At 42.0% G+C, this 16463-nt stretch overlaps 1 protein-coding gene across 2 annotated transcripts; it reads right to left on the reverse strand.

Moving 5' to 3' along the window:
- Positions 1-1794: 1794 nt before the first annotated feature.
- Positions 1795-15119, reverse strand: LOC118092171 (CX3C chemokine receptor 1). 2 transcript variants are annotated; one of them, XM_060280618.1, is made up of 3 exons: positions 14983-15119; positions 14370-14436; positions 1795-3909 (listed from the first exon to the last, which is right to left on the reverse strand). In XM_060280618.1, the coding sequence occupies exon 3, from the start codon at positions 3894-3896 to the stop codon at positions 2844-2846; it is 1053 nt and encodes a 350-aa protein (XP_060136601.1). In that variant the 5' UTR covers positions 3897-3909; positions 14370-14436; positions 14983-15119; the 3' UTR covers positions 1795-2843. The 2 variants fall into 2 exon arrangements, with proteins under 2 accessions (XP_060136601.1, XP_034985855.1); XM_035129964.2 differs by lacking the exon at positions 14370-14436.
- Positions 15120-16463: the final 1344 nt, after the last annotated feature.

A 16463-nucleotide genomic window follows, 5' to 3' on the forward strand; every position in this document is an offset into this window, starting at 1 on the left:
ACAATGGAGATGCGTGCCATTTATCCAATATACAATATGAAACTATCTGCAGATATGGTTATCTTGAACAGTAAGGCTTTCACTATATTCTTCCCTGGTAATGACTATCTATGATGGCTAAAACAAATTTTACAGGACACTATATGTTGCATAGTTTTTTGTTTGTTTGTTTGTTTTGAAATAATTTTTATTAAATATTTTCTTGAATTACAAAAGAACGTGCAATGTCTCTTTTCTTATGCTGCATAGTTGAATAATTTGTATGGCTTAATAAGAATCCTTTATTTATTTCATAAAATATATACACCTCTTGATTATAAAAACAACAACAACAACAACCCTCAAATCAGTTTACTAAAAGATAAAACAATAAAAACAAGCAAGAATTACAACCATACTTCAAAACCTACAAAAGTTAAAATGCTGAAATAAATTAAAATTACCTGAACTTTCTAAGCATTAATGTTAATGTACAATCAGATACCAGTTTGGGGGGTGGCATGCTGTGTGTGTGTGTGTGTGTGTGTGTGTGTGTGTGTGTGTGTGTGTGTGTTTCTTTCTTTGTTGTCGTTGTTGTTAAAGATTTTATTGATTTTCCATTTTCAAAACAAATACTGTGGTACCTCGACTTATGAACGACTCGACAACCAAATTTTTCGACTTACGAATGGGGTTTTAGCTAGGGATTTTTCGACTAACGAATGTTTAGATAGGGTTGCTTCGACTTATGAATTTTTGTTTCCAATGCATTCCTATGGGAAATCGCGTTTCCAATGGCGTTTTTCGACTTGCGAATTTTTCAACCTCGAGGCACCACTGTATCCAATATCAATACTAAACATTAGCTTTTCATCCCCCCCCACATGTTGACTTCCCTCAGCTTCCATTTCTGGTTTATTACATCAAATGATACGTTCTGCTGTTTATATACAATACTATGTTATCACAGTGCTATATTCCTCATTTTATGTAAATAAAATCATAAATGTTTATTTAAATCCTGCCAATGAGTCCATGTTTTTTGGTGTTCCTGCAAATATATTGTAAAAGGTTCCCATTCTTTTTCAAAGTCCCTGTTGTCCTTTTCTTTCAGTTTGTCCGTTAACTTTGCTAACTCTGCGTAGTTCATCATTTTGTCTTGCCATTGTTCTTTAGATGGTACTTCTCCAGTCTTCCAATTTTGTGCTATTAGAGTTCTTGCTGCTGTTGTTGCATACATAAATAATGTCCTTTTTTGGCAGCTCTTGTCCTAAAAAACCTAACTAAAAGGCTTCTGGATTTTTTAAAAAACAAATGTTATTTTAAACATTCTTTTCAGTTCGTGGTACATCATTTCCCAAAATATTTTGATTATCTTGCACTCCCACCACATATGATAAAATGTACCTTCCCCTTCTTTACACCTCCAACAGTTTTTTTGTTCTGTTTTATACATTTTTGCCAATTTTACTGGTGTGATATACCATCTGTACATCATTTTCATGTAATTCTCCTTCAACAATATACAATCAGAAAATTTCAAATTCACTTTCCACAACCTTATCCAGTCCTCAAATACACACACACACACATTTCTGGTTCTTAGTGGCAGAACATGAATATTGACACCTATGGGATGTACAGTGGTACCTCGGTTTAAGTACAAAATTGGTTCCAGAAGCCTGTACTTAACCTGAAGCATACTTTACCTGAAGCGAACTTTCCCATTGAAAGTAATGGAAAGTGGATTAGTCCGTTCCAGACAGTCCGCAGTGTACTTAAACTGAAAGTACTCAAACTGAAGCATATATAAACCGAGGTATGACTGTATACAAATGAATCCAGAGATCTGCCCCCAGAAGGGGGCAGCTAGAAGTGACATTTCCTGCTCCCTTTTTTCCTCTCAGCCCCCCCAACTTGCAATGAATAATTCCCAGAGATCCAGAGCCTCTGACAAGGAGCAGAAGGGGGAGAGAGCAGAAAATTGGACACAGGTACTTTTTGCTCCCTTCGCAGGGGAAGCCCATGACGTTTTCCCCATGGGCGGATGTGGCGTTTGCCCGTTCTTTTGGAAATGTCTGTACAGGGGGAGAGAAAGGGTTAATAGTTAGACCAACAGAAAAGCCCAGAGGTGGAGCCTACCTGCTTTTAAAAGGCTTAGCCAGAGGTTTAGATAGTCGGAAATAGATAGTTACAGTGGTACCTCGCAAGACGAATGCCCTGCAAGACGAATTTTTCGCAAGACGAATGCATCTTGTGATCTGATGGTGACTCGCAAGACGAATTTGTTTTGCGAAAAATTTGTCTTGCGAATCGCGGTTTCCCATAGGAATGCATTGAAATTTAATTAATGCGTTCCTATGGGCAAAAAAAAAAGAAATTTCAATGCATTCCTATGGGAAACCGCGATTCGCAAGACAAATTTTTCGCAAAACAAATTGACTCGCGGAACGAATTAAATTCGTCCTGCGAGGCACCACTGTAGTTCGGTTGGCTTCTTGTGGGTGGGAGGCATAGGAGTCCGAGCGAGTTAGAGACAGAGGGGAGACAAGAGAGAGTGAATCGGATTACAGTGTTTCAAAGTATTTAAAACTTGTTTGCGTTCACAATAAACTGGAATCTTTGTTAACACATTACAACCTGACTGAGTCTGAATATATTACCGGGGAAACCTGGTTGGTGACAGTGGAAGACAATAGACGTGGTGGCACAGGGTCAATAGTCCGTGGAACGACCGGGGACTCTGTGTGAATGTCACAGCGGATCTTTGGACCCAACCCTATTTGTTCACTCACATCTAGGTCAAATGGTAGGCTAGCATTCAGTATACAAAATATTCTTCAGGGCTGTCCTCTAGGGAGCAATCACAGAAGGATGGAGCCATCTTGGTCACTGGTGTTCTGCGTATGGTTGCTGGTTATGGTGACCTCTGGAACGGGAACGGGAGCTCTATCGCAAGGCGCACAGAAAAAAAAGAACGAGACACATCTGAGAGCCAAGCGGGAAAGCTTCTTTCTGAATTTTTCGCCGGCAAAAGCATAGATGATGGGATTAAGGCAGCAGTGGCTGAAAGCCAGTGATTCGGTGATTTGCATGGTGTGATCTAAAAGCCTCCTTGAGCTGCAGTTCTGAAAGAAGTCGGAGAGCCTCAATATCTGCAGAAAAAGTGATACGTGGTATGGAGTCCAGAATAGGAAGAACACAACAACCACTAATAAAATCAGCTTCATGGCTCTCCTTTTCCGGTGATTTTTGCAGGACATCAAGGTTTTGACGATCATCAGGTAGCAGAAACTCATGATGCACAGCGGGAGAAGGAAACCAATGATGTTGTATTCTATGTAAGTGAAAATGGGCCAGATTTCCTCAAGGTGTTCTGGATACAGAGAAGTGCATTGTCTATCTATCTTTTGGACGAACACGAAATGGGGAGCTGCAAACAAAATGGCCAGGGTCCAGACTGCAAGGCTAGTGAGAGATCCATGTCGGATTGTTCTGGCTTTCATGATGCACGTTGCCCGGACGATAGCAAAGTACCGATCGATGCTTATGACAGTGATGAAAAACATCCCTCCGTACAAGCCCACGGAATAGAAAGAGGAAACTATCCGACACGAAAGGTTCCCGAGTGTCCAACCTTTTACGATGTAAGAAGCCCAAAAGGGAAGAGAAATGACAAAAAGGAGATCACAAATGGCCAAGTTCAAGAGAAAGATGTCAGTGACGCTCTTTTGACGCCCACCTTGCAGAATGGTCAAAACCACCAGGCCGTTTCCCACCAGCCCTACGGCGAACACAAGGGCATACAGTACTGGCAGAAAGACTTTGCCAAATGCCTGGATGTCTGTTTTCTCACACATTATGGCCAGTTCATCATAGAGATACTCAGTGACCACTTCCAGAGGTTCCTCAGCCATGATGAATACTTGCCTGAGAAAGGAAAAGGAGAAGCACAGTTAGCTGTGGAAGAGAGACATAGACTTCTCTCCCGTGGTGGCTGGTGTCCATTGGAATTGGCAGGGAGGCCAACAGTAGATGGCGCTAGAGCCAATGGCAGACAGAGCTAACTAATTCTATATTTCATATAATCATAGAGTTGGAGGGTCCCCCGAGACTCATCTCGTCCAACTCCCTGCCGTGCAGGAATATGCAGGTGGTTTGTATGGGGTTTGAAACTGCGACTTTGGTATTACCAGCACCTAACCAACTGAGCTAACTGGAGAAGGAAGGCAAGTGTTGGTGGATTCGCCTCTGGAGCTTATGCCAAATGCAAAGCAGCTGTGAACACGACATTAAAGTCCTAAAGTTGTGTCAAGTCACCTCTTCACATTTTAAGTAACACTTTTGTTTCTTGAAGAACATTTGAACATCATCCGTCTTTTCCTTTTTTCCAATCAATTTTATTTTTGCATTTTCTATTTTACATAAACAAATGAATTAAATACATAAACACATAACCCCTTGACTTCCCTTCCCGCTCCCATTGTGGATTTTCCCCTCTGCATCTTTTTCATAACTCTATTTTTCATAAATCCTTTATCAATCCATAGTTCAATTTTCTACTACAGGTTTTTTGTCAATCCTACCAATGTATGTAATTGTTTGCTACAGCTTTTCAGCAAAAGTTTGTGAGTGGATCATAAATTGCATTTGCTTCTGACTGCACTCCTATGCACCTTTACTTGGGAGTAAGTCCCATTGAACTCAGTGGGACTTACTTTTCAGTAGACATTTAAAAGCGTGCAAGCCCTGCTGGTTTTAGTGTGACTCTGCTGCAACTAATTTTTGCACTAGAACAAGGTTGTAGCTCAGTTTTCTGGCAGCTAAGACAGTTGGCGTTCTGTGCTATTATGACCAGAATGGTTTGGCTGGAAGATACCAGCAAAATTAAAAATTAGTAGTAGATACCTATTTACACAACTGCAGTCCTTTATAACTGCAATTACCTCAACAACATACATTTAAAGCACATGTCTTCCCCCGGGGGGAAAATACACCATGGGAACTGTAGTTTATCCTTTACAGAGCTACAATTGCCAGCACTCTTAACAACCTACAGTTCCCTGAATTATTTGGGCGAAACTGTGCATTAAATGTTGCAGCATGCCATCATCATTTTGAGGGTTTTTGTTTTTTAACGTCTGCATTATTGTTTACAGTTAACTTCCTTAAAATTTTGTGCTATTTCTAGATAGACCCAGATTACCAGAACATAAATTAACTGCAGAAGCACTTTCCCGAGTGCTAGTTGGGGAAATAACATGTGCCCCTTTTGCCATGCAAAGTTGAGATTGCCTGTGAGGCTCCCCAAATCTTTTGCCAGAGAGCCAAGGTAATCAGGATTATGGAGCTCTGTGAACTTCTCGTTCCTTTTTCTACATCACAACTGGTGTTTTTTTTGGGGGGGGGGAGCAGCAGACAATGTTCATCAGAAAGGTGGTGCAAGGTGCAGAGGAAATGTTAGCATCCCTCCTCTGAACCCCCATGTTGTGGTACCAATCCAAATTGGGCCTCGTGGCGGCAGCTTTTTACCAAGAAAAAAAAAGACATGGCAGATCAAATCATGGATGTCTTGCCATCTGACATATTCACGGGTATTAAAATGCTTGAGTTTGTTCAATCTCCTGACTACCATATGTACATTTGTGCCATTTAAGTGGACTCCAAAGGTAACTACCATTTTCTCTGAAGAGGTGAAATATGATTCTTTTCTAGGATAAGTCACCCTGGATGTAACCTGTCAAAAGATGATTCAAGCCAACTTCCCACTTGACAGCAGAACCATTTAATCACCCTAAAGTGATCTTTTAAATTTGTGCAGCATGACCAAGACTTGGTGGGGGTGGGGTTTCCTTTTGCAATCCCAGGGTGATATGGGGCTGCAGTCCTGCACACACTGAATTTGAAATAAGGCCATTGAAATCAGTAAAATTAACTTTGAATAAACATTTACAGATGCTTGTCATTTTACAGTAGAAAAACCAAGTACAGCAGAACAAAGGGAGCCAATGAGACGAAGGAAAAGATTGAAAAAAAAACAATGTGCAAGTGGAACAAGGCTTAGTGGAGAAACAGTTTTTTGATAAAGCTAGAAGCTGTAAGTCTGGAGGCATCCTTAGATGTTACAAGAAGAGAGAAAAGCCTGTCTTGCGTTTCATATGATGTGCAGTTGCAGCCTCAGCTATCAGAAGCCTGGGAAACCGTTTGGTGCTCTCTTCTTTGAGGTTCACTCATATATTCACTGAAAAGCAGCTCCTCTAGCACAATACAGAAACCTCAGCAGTCACATTTTGATAGTTCCCACTCATGGTGTTAGTTTCAAGCCAGACCTGAGAACCAGACATTAGGTTGCTCTAAGGTAGTGGTTCTCAAAGGGTGTGGCAGGTGAGGGTTGATGGCAAGGGTGGCAGGAAGATTAAAGAACAAAGAAACGGGCAAACATTTCAGTGTTTTACACACACACACACACAGAGAGACAGAGAGACAGAGAGAGAGAGAGAGAGAGAGAGAGAGAGAGAGAGAGAGAGAATATGGGTTTCCAGTTTTCAAAAATAGCTTTTTTGACAAATATGAAAGATCGGGAAAGGCTTATTCTATGTGTTATTGAGGAGATGAGAGTTGGTTTGTCTTAAATGAAACCAAATATAAATGAGATCACCCATACCTCTCATTGAGTTTGTATAAAGCCATTTATTATAAGAATTTTATTATTTGTACCCCACCCAGGGGCGTGCTGCCCCCAGGGACGGGGCACGCATTCTGGGGGCGGGGTGCGTGATTTGGGGGCGGGGTGGGCAGTCACGATGGCGCCCCTGGGATTGCGCTGCCCGGGGCGCCCTGCCCCCACCACCCCTATCTTCCTACACCTCTGACCCCACCCATCTGACTGGGTTGCCCCAACCACTCTGGGTGGCTTCCAACATGTATAAAAACACAAGAAAACATTAAACATTTAAAAAGCTTCCCTATACAGGGCTGCCTTCAGATGTCTTCCAAAGCTTGTATCTCCTTGTCTCAGGAGTCACATAACTCCATACCCTCCAACATTTCTCTGATTAAAATAGGGACGTCCTAAGGAAAAGCGGGACATTCCGGGGTCAAATCAGAAATCAGGATGGCTTCCGTAAATCTGGGACTGTCCCTGGAAAATAGGGGCACTTGGAGGGTCTGGACTTAAGGTACATATGTAAGAGGCTCGTTTATCATTATATTTTGGGAACGATTCCTGTTCTTAGGTAGCTGCATTGTTTTATACTTCCTGGATGTCCCATGATCATATTATAAAGCAGTTATGTTCCATGTTAAAAATCAAGCACTGGTAGAAATGGGTTTTTTAAAATCATTTTCCTTTTTTTAAAAAAATCTTTATTAAGGTTAAAAATACAAAACATAAGAAATAATAATAATAAAATATCACAATGAAAATAATACAAATATTCCAAGTAAACCAGATAAACAAACTAAAACATTAATAAAAAATTATACATAAACCAAAATTATTATCTCCAGTATCTCTCCTGAATCAACTGTGTTTCATAAACCAATATATCCATCCTTCATTTATAAACCGACTTCCACTTGTCTTCTTCCCGGACTAAAAGTCTCATACCTTTTTATGCTACTTCACTTAATTTCCAACCTTTGATCTGTACGAAATGTTAGAAGTAAATCCAAGTTTTTATCATGGGGCACTGCTTTTTGAGATTCTCACCAAATTTTCCCCAATTTTGAACAATTTTTTTTATTATTACCCCCTCTAAGTGCATTTGTTAATTTTGCTAATTCCACATAATTTAATATTTTTTCTTGCCATTCTCCAATTTTTGGACTTTCTTCTTTTTTCCAATATTTTGCAAGTAAAATTCTTGCTGCTGCTGTTGCGTATAAAATAACTTTCTCATCCTGTTTATTTACATCTTCCCCCACCATTCCTAATAAAAAGAGCTCTGGGTTTTTTTTTTTAATATATATTATACTTACATATCTTTTTCAACTCATCTAAATCATTTTCAAATGGATCTTTTCTCAATAAAAAAAACTTGGTGTGGCATGAGCAAATGTTTATTCTGAAAGGGTGGCCTGGGAATTTTTTTATATTTTTATTTTGGGAAGCACTGCTGTAACCCGTTAATCCTTAGTTCCCGTCCTCGGCTACTCCCTTTGCACAGAAGCAGCCCTGCTGCTATCTTATCTTTCTGGCTCAAGCAAGGATGGTTGCAGAAGCCCTGAGACAACAGGATGAGGCTTCCCACACAGATGTGGCAAGAAGACAGGTGGCAGTGGTAATGCTGCAAAAGGCCTGCGTCTGCTGACCTTTGTGGGAAGAAGATGCATATTGCGCTGAGCTCGCTTTGGTCTAGGTGCTTCCGTCCCTCTCCCTTCCCACACAGCAAATGCCGCCTCTGCCCCTCTCGTCCCTCCATGCCTTCTTTTGTGTGTGTCCCCCCTTCTCTCAGTATAAATTGACGTGAGGAGGAAAAAGGAACACGGAGTATTGGAAGGCTGGATGCACAGGAAAACCACACCGTGTTGAAACACCCAAGACTTTGAAAAACATTTACTGGGAATTAAATGTTTCACCATACATTTGAAGTACATTGAAAACACATGGCTCTCTCTCTCAATGCCCCACCCCACCCCAAAGAATCCTGGTAAAATCACAGAGCTACTCTTCCCAGTACCCGCCGTAACAAATGACAGTTCCAGGATTCCTTGGGGGGGGGGTCATGTGCTTTGAACGCACTTTAAATGTATGGTGTTTGCAAAAACACTTTGCAAAAGCCCTCTTCACATGTGTAGCTGATGCATGAAGGGCATAGCTGGGGCCCGCTGCTGACCCCACACCAAAGGTATGCACACTTTTGAGTCTCGCCTTGACCCCACAATGTCTGTTCCGAGAGAGGACCCGTCTGGAAGGAGAGACTAAGCGCATCAACTCCTTTCCCACATGCTCTTCTTAATGTGTGTGGGGTACGAGCATTTTGGGGGCAGGGGAGAATGGGCACTGCTCGGCTCTGCCCTCAGTGTGTATACTGTATGTTGGGGAAAGGCCTTTGGGGTACGTAGCTAAGTTACAGAGCACAGGTTTGAGCCCTGGCGTCTCCAGATAGGGCTGAGGGAAAACCCTGGAGAGAGACTGCCAACCAGGGTTGCCATATTTCAAAAAGTAAAATTCCTGACATCACCAAACAATCAAAATTGTTGAAGGTTTTTTTTTTTAAGAAAACCACCCAAACTGTTGAGCTTAATTGGGGAACAAACCCCAATTGCTGGGTGATTTTAAGCTTTTGGGGCTGCTTTTTCCAGCACACTGCCATACATCTGGGTTTTCCCTGACGTTTTGCCAGTTCAGCAAAATTCCTTCCCGACGACATTTTTACACCCGAAAACCAGGACATGTGACCTAGGGCAAGCCTACTGCCAACCAGTGTAGATAAGACTGAGCTTGGGCCTGTAAGGGAGCTTACTATGGGTAGAGATCCTATAGGTCAGGCCAACATGGGAACCTGCAGATGATGTTGGGCTCACATCAGAGCGAACCACCAACGACAAAGATTCGGGGGTGATGGGAGCTCTGGTCTAACAACAAGAAGGCTACACCTTCTCTAGATTCAGAGAAAAGGCTTCCTTCTTCACCTCCAAGTCAGTCCTTTTATCAACCTTTTGAGGACAGGGAACCGTGTCACAGCAATTATGCTTTTCCCACTTCACCTATTAAATGCACAGCTAAGCTAAAGACCATCTCTCTGACTACGATGGCTGCTGGATCTTTCTTGAAAGTAAAAGAAAAGGGCTGGAGGCCCTTTGATGGAATTGATAGATTGACAGCAACAGCTTAATGGCTGCTGTTTGGAAGAGTCGATTGCTACGAGAGATTGAAAGCTTCACTTCCCGTGGTGGGCTCATTTATTGGTTTTTATTAGAATAAGTGATACAAAAAGTGGAAGAGTATACAAACGCCACAAGCCACAATACAATATCCTGTCTCTTTCAAGCTACCTTCAGTTCTCAAAAAGGTACACCCCCATCTCCAGCCTGTCACAAGCACCTACAGTGGAACCTCGGTTTACGAACACCTCGGTTTACGAATTTTCGGTTTACGAATGCCGCGGACCCATCTGGAACGGATTAATCCATTTTCCATTACTTTCAATGGGAAAGTTCACTTCAGTTTATGAACGCTTCATTTTATGAACAGACTTCTGGAACCAATTACACCCATGCTTCGGGTTAAGTACGCTTCAGGTTGAGTACTCTGCGGACCCGTCTGGAATGGATTAATCCACTTTCCATTACTTTCAATGGGAAAGTTCGCTTCAGTTTATGAACGCTTCAGTTTATGAACAGACTTCCGGAACCAATTGTGTTCCTAAACCGAGGTACCACTGTACTGTTAAATAGTTATTCGTAGCCAGTCATTATCATGTATGATCTAGCTGAGATTCCTGCACTGCAGTTGGTTGGGCCAGGTGACTCTTGGCATTCCTTCTAAGTCTACAATTCTATGATTATTTCATTGGCCTGCATCTAAGGATACTTCCAGATGGGACTTAATGTATGGTTACCATATTTTTTTTCAACGAATCCGGGGACACTTTTTTTTCCCCATTGATCCTGAGTAGCAACAGGGAGTCAGTAGTGAGGATGGTGAGGCAAAAGTCCCTGGGCCCAAGCACACATGCATATTGTATAAAGGTGCAAAGCCCTTCTTTTGCACCTGTGAAACATAAATGAGTTTTTTTAAAAAATGGCAACGGTGCGCCGCCCACCCGTGACTCCCGAGCCTCCCCCAATCTCCTTCCCCCTTTGTTTTGACTGATCGGGGGAGGCTCGGGAATCGCGGGCGGGTAGCCGTTGCCCAGATTTTTAAAAAACTGCGCATTTATGCTTCACAGGGTGCGAAAGAAGGGCTTTGCACCTTGCCTGGCAGAGAAACTGCGTGCCTTGCGCCCCTCCTGGGCAATGGCCACCCATTCATGACTCCCGGACCTCCCCCGATCTGTCAAAACAAAGGGGGAAGAGGGCAGGGGATCTGTACTACCGGACATCCCCGGTTCTCCTTTGGCAGTGGCGGTGGCAGTGAGCAGCTCCTGAAGCCAGCCAGAGCCAACTGCGCTACCAGGCTGCCTCCAGGCTGCTGAGACTGCTGTTGCCACGTTTCCTGGGGACAGATTTGCAAATCTGTGGATATTCCGGGGATGGAATTTGTCCGGGAACTAGGGACGTCTGGTAACCCTAACTTAATGCTGCAGACAGATTGCTGGGATTTTGCAACTGGGTAATGCGCAAGAAAAGAAAAGAGAAAACCTGTCCCAAGTAGTGTTTATAGGACGGCTGTAATACTAAACAATTTTCAGCAGCAGCTAAAGAACTATGGATTACCTAGTTATACCTTAACACCAAGAGAATGTAATACTAAGATAAATTGTCATGTTAAAGATGATCTGTAGATGGCTCTGATCCATAGGTGGTACCTGAGACCACGGAAAAAGGACAGGGTTTATCTATATATATATATAAATGTAAAAAGGGCATGTGGGTGTGCTTCCACTTTTCACCAAAACCGCTTGACCGCTTGAGGTGAAATTTTGACACAACATCACATGAGAATGTCCAAAGGATATAGGAAAGTTTGCTAAGACAGATGTCACACCTCCGCCATGTAAACCCCCCCCCAAACCCCTGTTCCAGAACACACCACTCAGCCAAAAGTGCATGCTGGGAAAAGAACCAGGTTACAAATCAGCGCCCTCTAGCGACGGCTACACTGGTACTGCACCTATAAAACCTTCCCTCTCAACAGCACCTTGGCTCCCGTTTACATACTAGGCCGAAGCCTTTACAGACTAGGCCAAATGGAGGTACTGACTCACCTGGGTGGGGGTTGGGGGAGAGGAGAGGAGAGGACGGGATAGGTCAGGACACGGTGGGACCAGTCACAGGGATGAGCTGCGGGTGGGGGGAGAAGGGGGCGTGATACGTCACGGGTCGGAACAGAGAGGGGGGGAATCACAGTAATAAGCCAGGGGTGGGGGGCAGGATACGTCATGAATCGGCACAGGGTGGGGAAAATCACAGGGATGAGCCACAGCAATGCGTGGCAGGGCCAGCTAGCAGGGTTGATAATTTTGGTGGGCAAAGGTGTGCTGTGATCAGCATGGACTTTTATGTTTGTGGTGACATGGCTCCAAATTTTTGAAATCAAGGTAATGCATGGAATTCCAGTTTGTAGGGCTGCCATCTGCTACCCACCTGCCTGGAAGGGAGTCCCGCTGAACTCAGTTGGAATTACTTTTGAGCAGACATGCACAGGATCGCTTTGCTATAAGAGATCTTGCTGAATTTGATTCATATGATTTCTGATTAGGATGATGAAGAATCTCCTAATGGCTGCAAAAAATTGCATCCCAGGAACTGATTGTTAAGCACTGTTTCAATACAGAAAGAGTTCTTGGAGGAAACCTAGCGAACTGCAGAGATAGGAACACTGGCACTGCCCTATATTAGAGATGCTTTAGAAAAGGAGCTATCCAATGTCAGTCAAACCCACATAGAACCACTAAAATCAGTAGACTAGTTAAGTCCATTGATTTGAATTGGTCTACTCTTAGCATGACTAAAGTTGGCTTATCACTCCAGAGTTGTAGCTGTAATAATATAGTTTAGTGTACAACCACAGGTCGTAAATTATCTTCCACACCTGAACCCTGCAAAAATCAGAATACAATTCCCTTCACATGAGCTGGGATTTCACCCTGCTTGGATTTTTCAGTGCAAATTCTTGATTATTGATTCTAGAGACTTTGGGCAGGATAAGGGAGGTTTGAAAAGCATTCTTTCCAATGTTTTTAGGGTATTCAAATGCTTTTAGGTCACGGCCGTGCCAAAGCATGTTTAAGTGTCAAATGACACATTGTGCTAACTGCATAAAAACAATCACTGTGTGCAGTTTTTTAAAATGTCTACAACCACCACAGGGTGGGGTGAGCAGGATTAGAACCACCACCACCCCACAGTCCCAACGAAAAATCTCTCCCTGGAGTTGCTATTAGCCTCAGGAAAGAGGATTCCACTGGCGACAATGGAAAGGTAAGCATAATCTTAATTGTGCAACCTTACACATGCCTAATCATAGGTAAACAAAATAATATAAAGTTGAGGTCATTTTAATCTGTTTCGGTATTTTAACCTTTGCAAGCTTTGAAGTATGGCTGTAGATTTGTCTCGAGTTTATTATCTTTCTGCAAACCACTTTGAGGTGCTTTTTTCTCTTCTTCTTCAATCAAGCGGTGTATAAGTTTCATGAAATGAATGAATCGTGAAATAAGTGTGTCCCATATAGCTTGATGGGGCTGACTCTGAGGAAGCTGCCTTAATGATCGCAGCCTGAAGCTGCAAACCTAAACACACTTGCTAGGGAGTAACTCCAAATGACAACTACTGGGACTTAATTCTGAGTAAACATGCTTAGGCGAGCACTGCAAATGCCAGACACTGAAATGAGTGGAAGTGCTTAGATGTGGCTGAATTGTGGCCATGTTGTTGTCCCTAATTTCATGAATAACCAGGGACTCTGCCCCCCACTCATTCCACATGTTAACCTCCCCCTCATATTACCTCCTAGAGTTTCTCCTTCCACTCCATGCAATACAGGTACTAACATCTCTTTTTACCAGCTGTCATCCCGTTATGCAGCCCAATGCACCCCCTACGTTCTTTTCTACAGCCTCCCTTTGCACCCCTTATTTTCACCATGTTTCCAATCCTTCCCCCTTTTTTCTCAGCTCCCCCTTGCACACAGATCTCCCTCATTTCCATGCCTCCTGCTGCCTGTGCTGAATGATTTGTATATTTAAGATGAATCGACTCTTAAGAGCAATCTTGTCAGTTAAAGAAGCTGATGGATTTTGTACACGCAACAGGCATTGGCTTGCTAATGAAATATCTGTTTAAAACTGCTACATTGAATCATGCTGAAGACAACACATGGTGTCAGAAGTGAAATACTGTACTTCGTGTGGAGGTACTATCTCTCTCACACGGGGCAACTGAAGAATGGAGGGGGAGAATTCAGTGAGTAGGGAAAGACACTGACAGGAAATTGTACCTTTAAACAATAATAACATTATTATTATTACTATTATATATTTAGTTATTTTCACCCAACCTTTTCCCCATCAGAGACTCAAGATGCCTTACAGATAAAATAAGAATAGCTAAAAACATAGGAAGAGGTTTTAGTAAGCAGGAATTGCTAGAAATTGAGAGAGGGGAAACGACAGTTTTGAACAAAGGTTTTATTGTTTTTGAAATGGTGACTTAGGTTGGTTCACATTTAAGTGTGAACTGAATCAAATTTCTCCCCATTCCAAAATCTGATACATGCTTACCTAAGCTGAGAGTAAGTCCAGTTGAGCTCTTGGGGCTAACCTCTGAGCAGGCATACACAGGATTCTGCTGTTAATATATTTTTTGAGAAAAAAAAATGATTTCAAGTTATAGCCTTGGAAGGGCTGCAGCTCCTTCCCCAGTAACAGCAGTGGATATTTCCATGCCACAAACTGGAAGTGATGTTTCAACTCCACTATTTTGGCACTGTTGAAATCTATGTGGAAAACAATTTGATTTTCTGATTGCTTGTACAACGAGACAGCCCCCTCCGCTTTGAAGATTAAAATAGAATATATATAGTTTATTTTTTAATAAAGAAAACAAATAAAATATGTTTCACGCTGCAACCAAATCTCATATATGATGAATCTAACACACGCTTAATCAGTTGTCAGCCTTCATATTTACTTTCATAGCTGTTGGTTGAGAATGAGATCAAAATTACATGAGCTACTATTGTGAACTAGAACGGCCAGGTAAAAAGGACTCTTGCACCTTTAATAGTAGTTTGCCATGCAAGGTAGCCTATTGAAATGCCTTCTCCTATACAACTATTAAAGGTGCAGGAGTGCGGTGGCCTTTCAGATATTATATGGTGCTTCTTGTTCTTACCTTAATAGGCTCTGTCTTGCTTTGAATGAAAATGTGCTCAAATCTGGGTGATTGCTCCCTCTTCTGCCTTAGACTGATGCAGCCAGAGCATTGACTACAGATGCTGCAACTGTTTCCTCAATTGCAACCCAGCTCAGCAAAGGAAATGAACTGCTTCTTCCGAGAAGATCTTGCATAGGCTGACCAGGACTGCATGCATGTTTAACTGGGCTGGAAAAAAAGGGGGTGGGTGGGACTATGACATGAACATCCACCAAATTCTGAGGTGAATGATCATGTGACATAGAGAGTGTCCCCTGGAAAATTAAATTTCCCAGAGTGCCATGGACTTGACTCCTACAATAATTTCTCATTTGTTTTGTTTTGTAACGTTTATGTCATATGTTATGTTGCAAGCCTGCCTCTGCTCTAGTCTGAGGGGAGGACAGGGTATAAAAACTTCTAAATAAATAAATGTCATTTTAGATAGATAGATAGAAAGAAACAGTGGTTCCCCCCTAAAAATGTTTAGGGGTACTCTCATTTTGACTCAAGAAAATTACCATTTTATAGTTCAAATCGGGGGGAAATAAATACAGTAAATGCACAAGAGTACAAAGAACATGCATTACCTCATATTACACAGCTGACAGCTCACGGTAACTTCCACGTTGGCATGAGGTTGTGTGAACTAATGTCTAGTCCGTCGCCAGATGTCGTCCATTCAAAAACCACGAATTTACATACACTGGAGGTTTGAACAAACTCAAATGTGGGCCTACCAATTTTATAAACATTAAGTTGGCTGCAGTGTTTAAATGCAATGAAGCTTTTGTCGGAGTCAGTATTAAATTCATCTCTTAGATTTACAAAATGTTTAGGGGTATGCTTACCGCCAGAAAAAAAGCACTGGATAGATAGATAAGAAAATGAGAATTTCTGATTCACTGCTTTACAGAATGAAAGTTACCATATATGTGTTTTGCATTCAGCTTAGCCAATTACTATGGTTTCCATCCACCGATCCATCAAGCATCTTGGGAGATGAAATATGCCCAAGGCATCCTGGGAAGAAAAAGGATATATTCCTTTTTTTGAGTAACTAATCCTCACCTACCCATAATTTAAAGAGGAACTGCTTGATCAGCAGTTATGTTCTACGACTGAACTCTTCCAAGTTCTCACAAAACATGCAAAAGGGGAATTTTCCATCTTTTGCAAAGACAGCAAAAATATAAAAGAGGGCTGCAAGGAATGCTCACATGGGAGATCATTTTCTATGGATTTGAACAATTGTTGTTGTTGTTGTTGTTATATTAAATTTATATACTGCCCTTCATCCAAAGAACTCAGGGCAGTTCACAAGATAAAAATACAGGATAAAAGCACAGAATAAATAGTTAAAACAAAACAAGAATTCCCCGCTCCCACAAACACATTGAATAGGCCTGGTTGAAGAGGAAAGTTTTGTTCTATGTAATGTTGTATACAACACAGAAAAA

This window comes from Zootoca vivipara, chromosome 12 (genome assembly GCF_963506605.1).
Source record: "Zootoca vivipara chromosome 12, rZooViv1.1, whole genome shotgun sequence".
NCBI classification, from domain to species: Eukaryota; Metazoa; Chordata; class Lepidosauria; order Squamata; family Lacertidae; genus Zootoca; species Zootoca vivipara.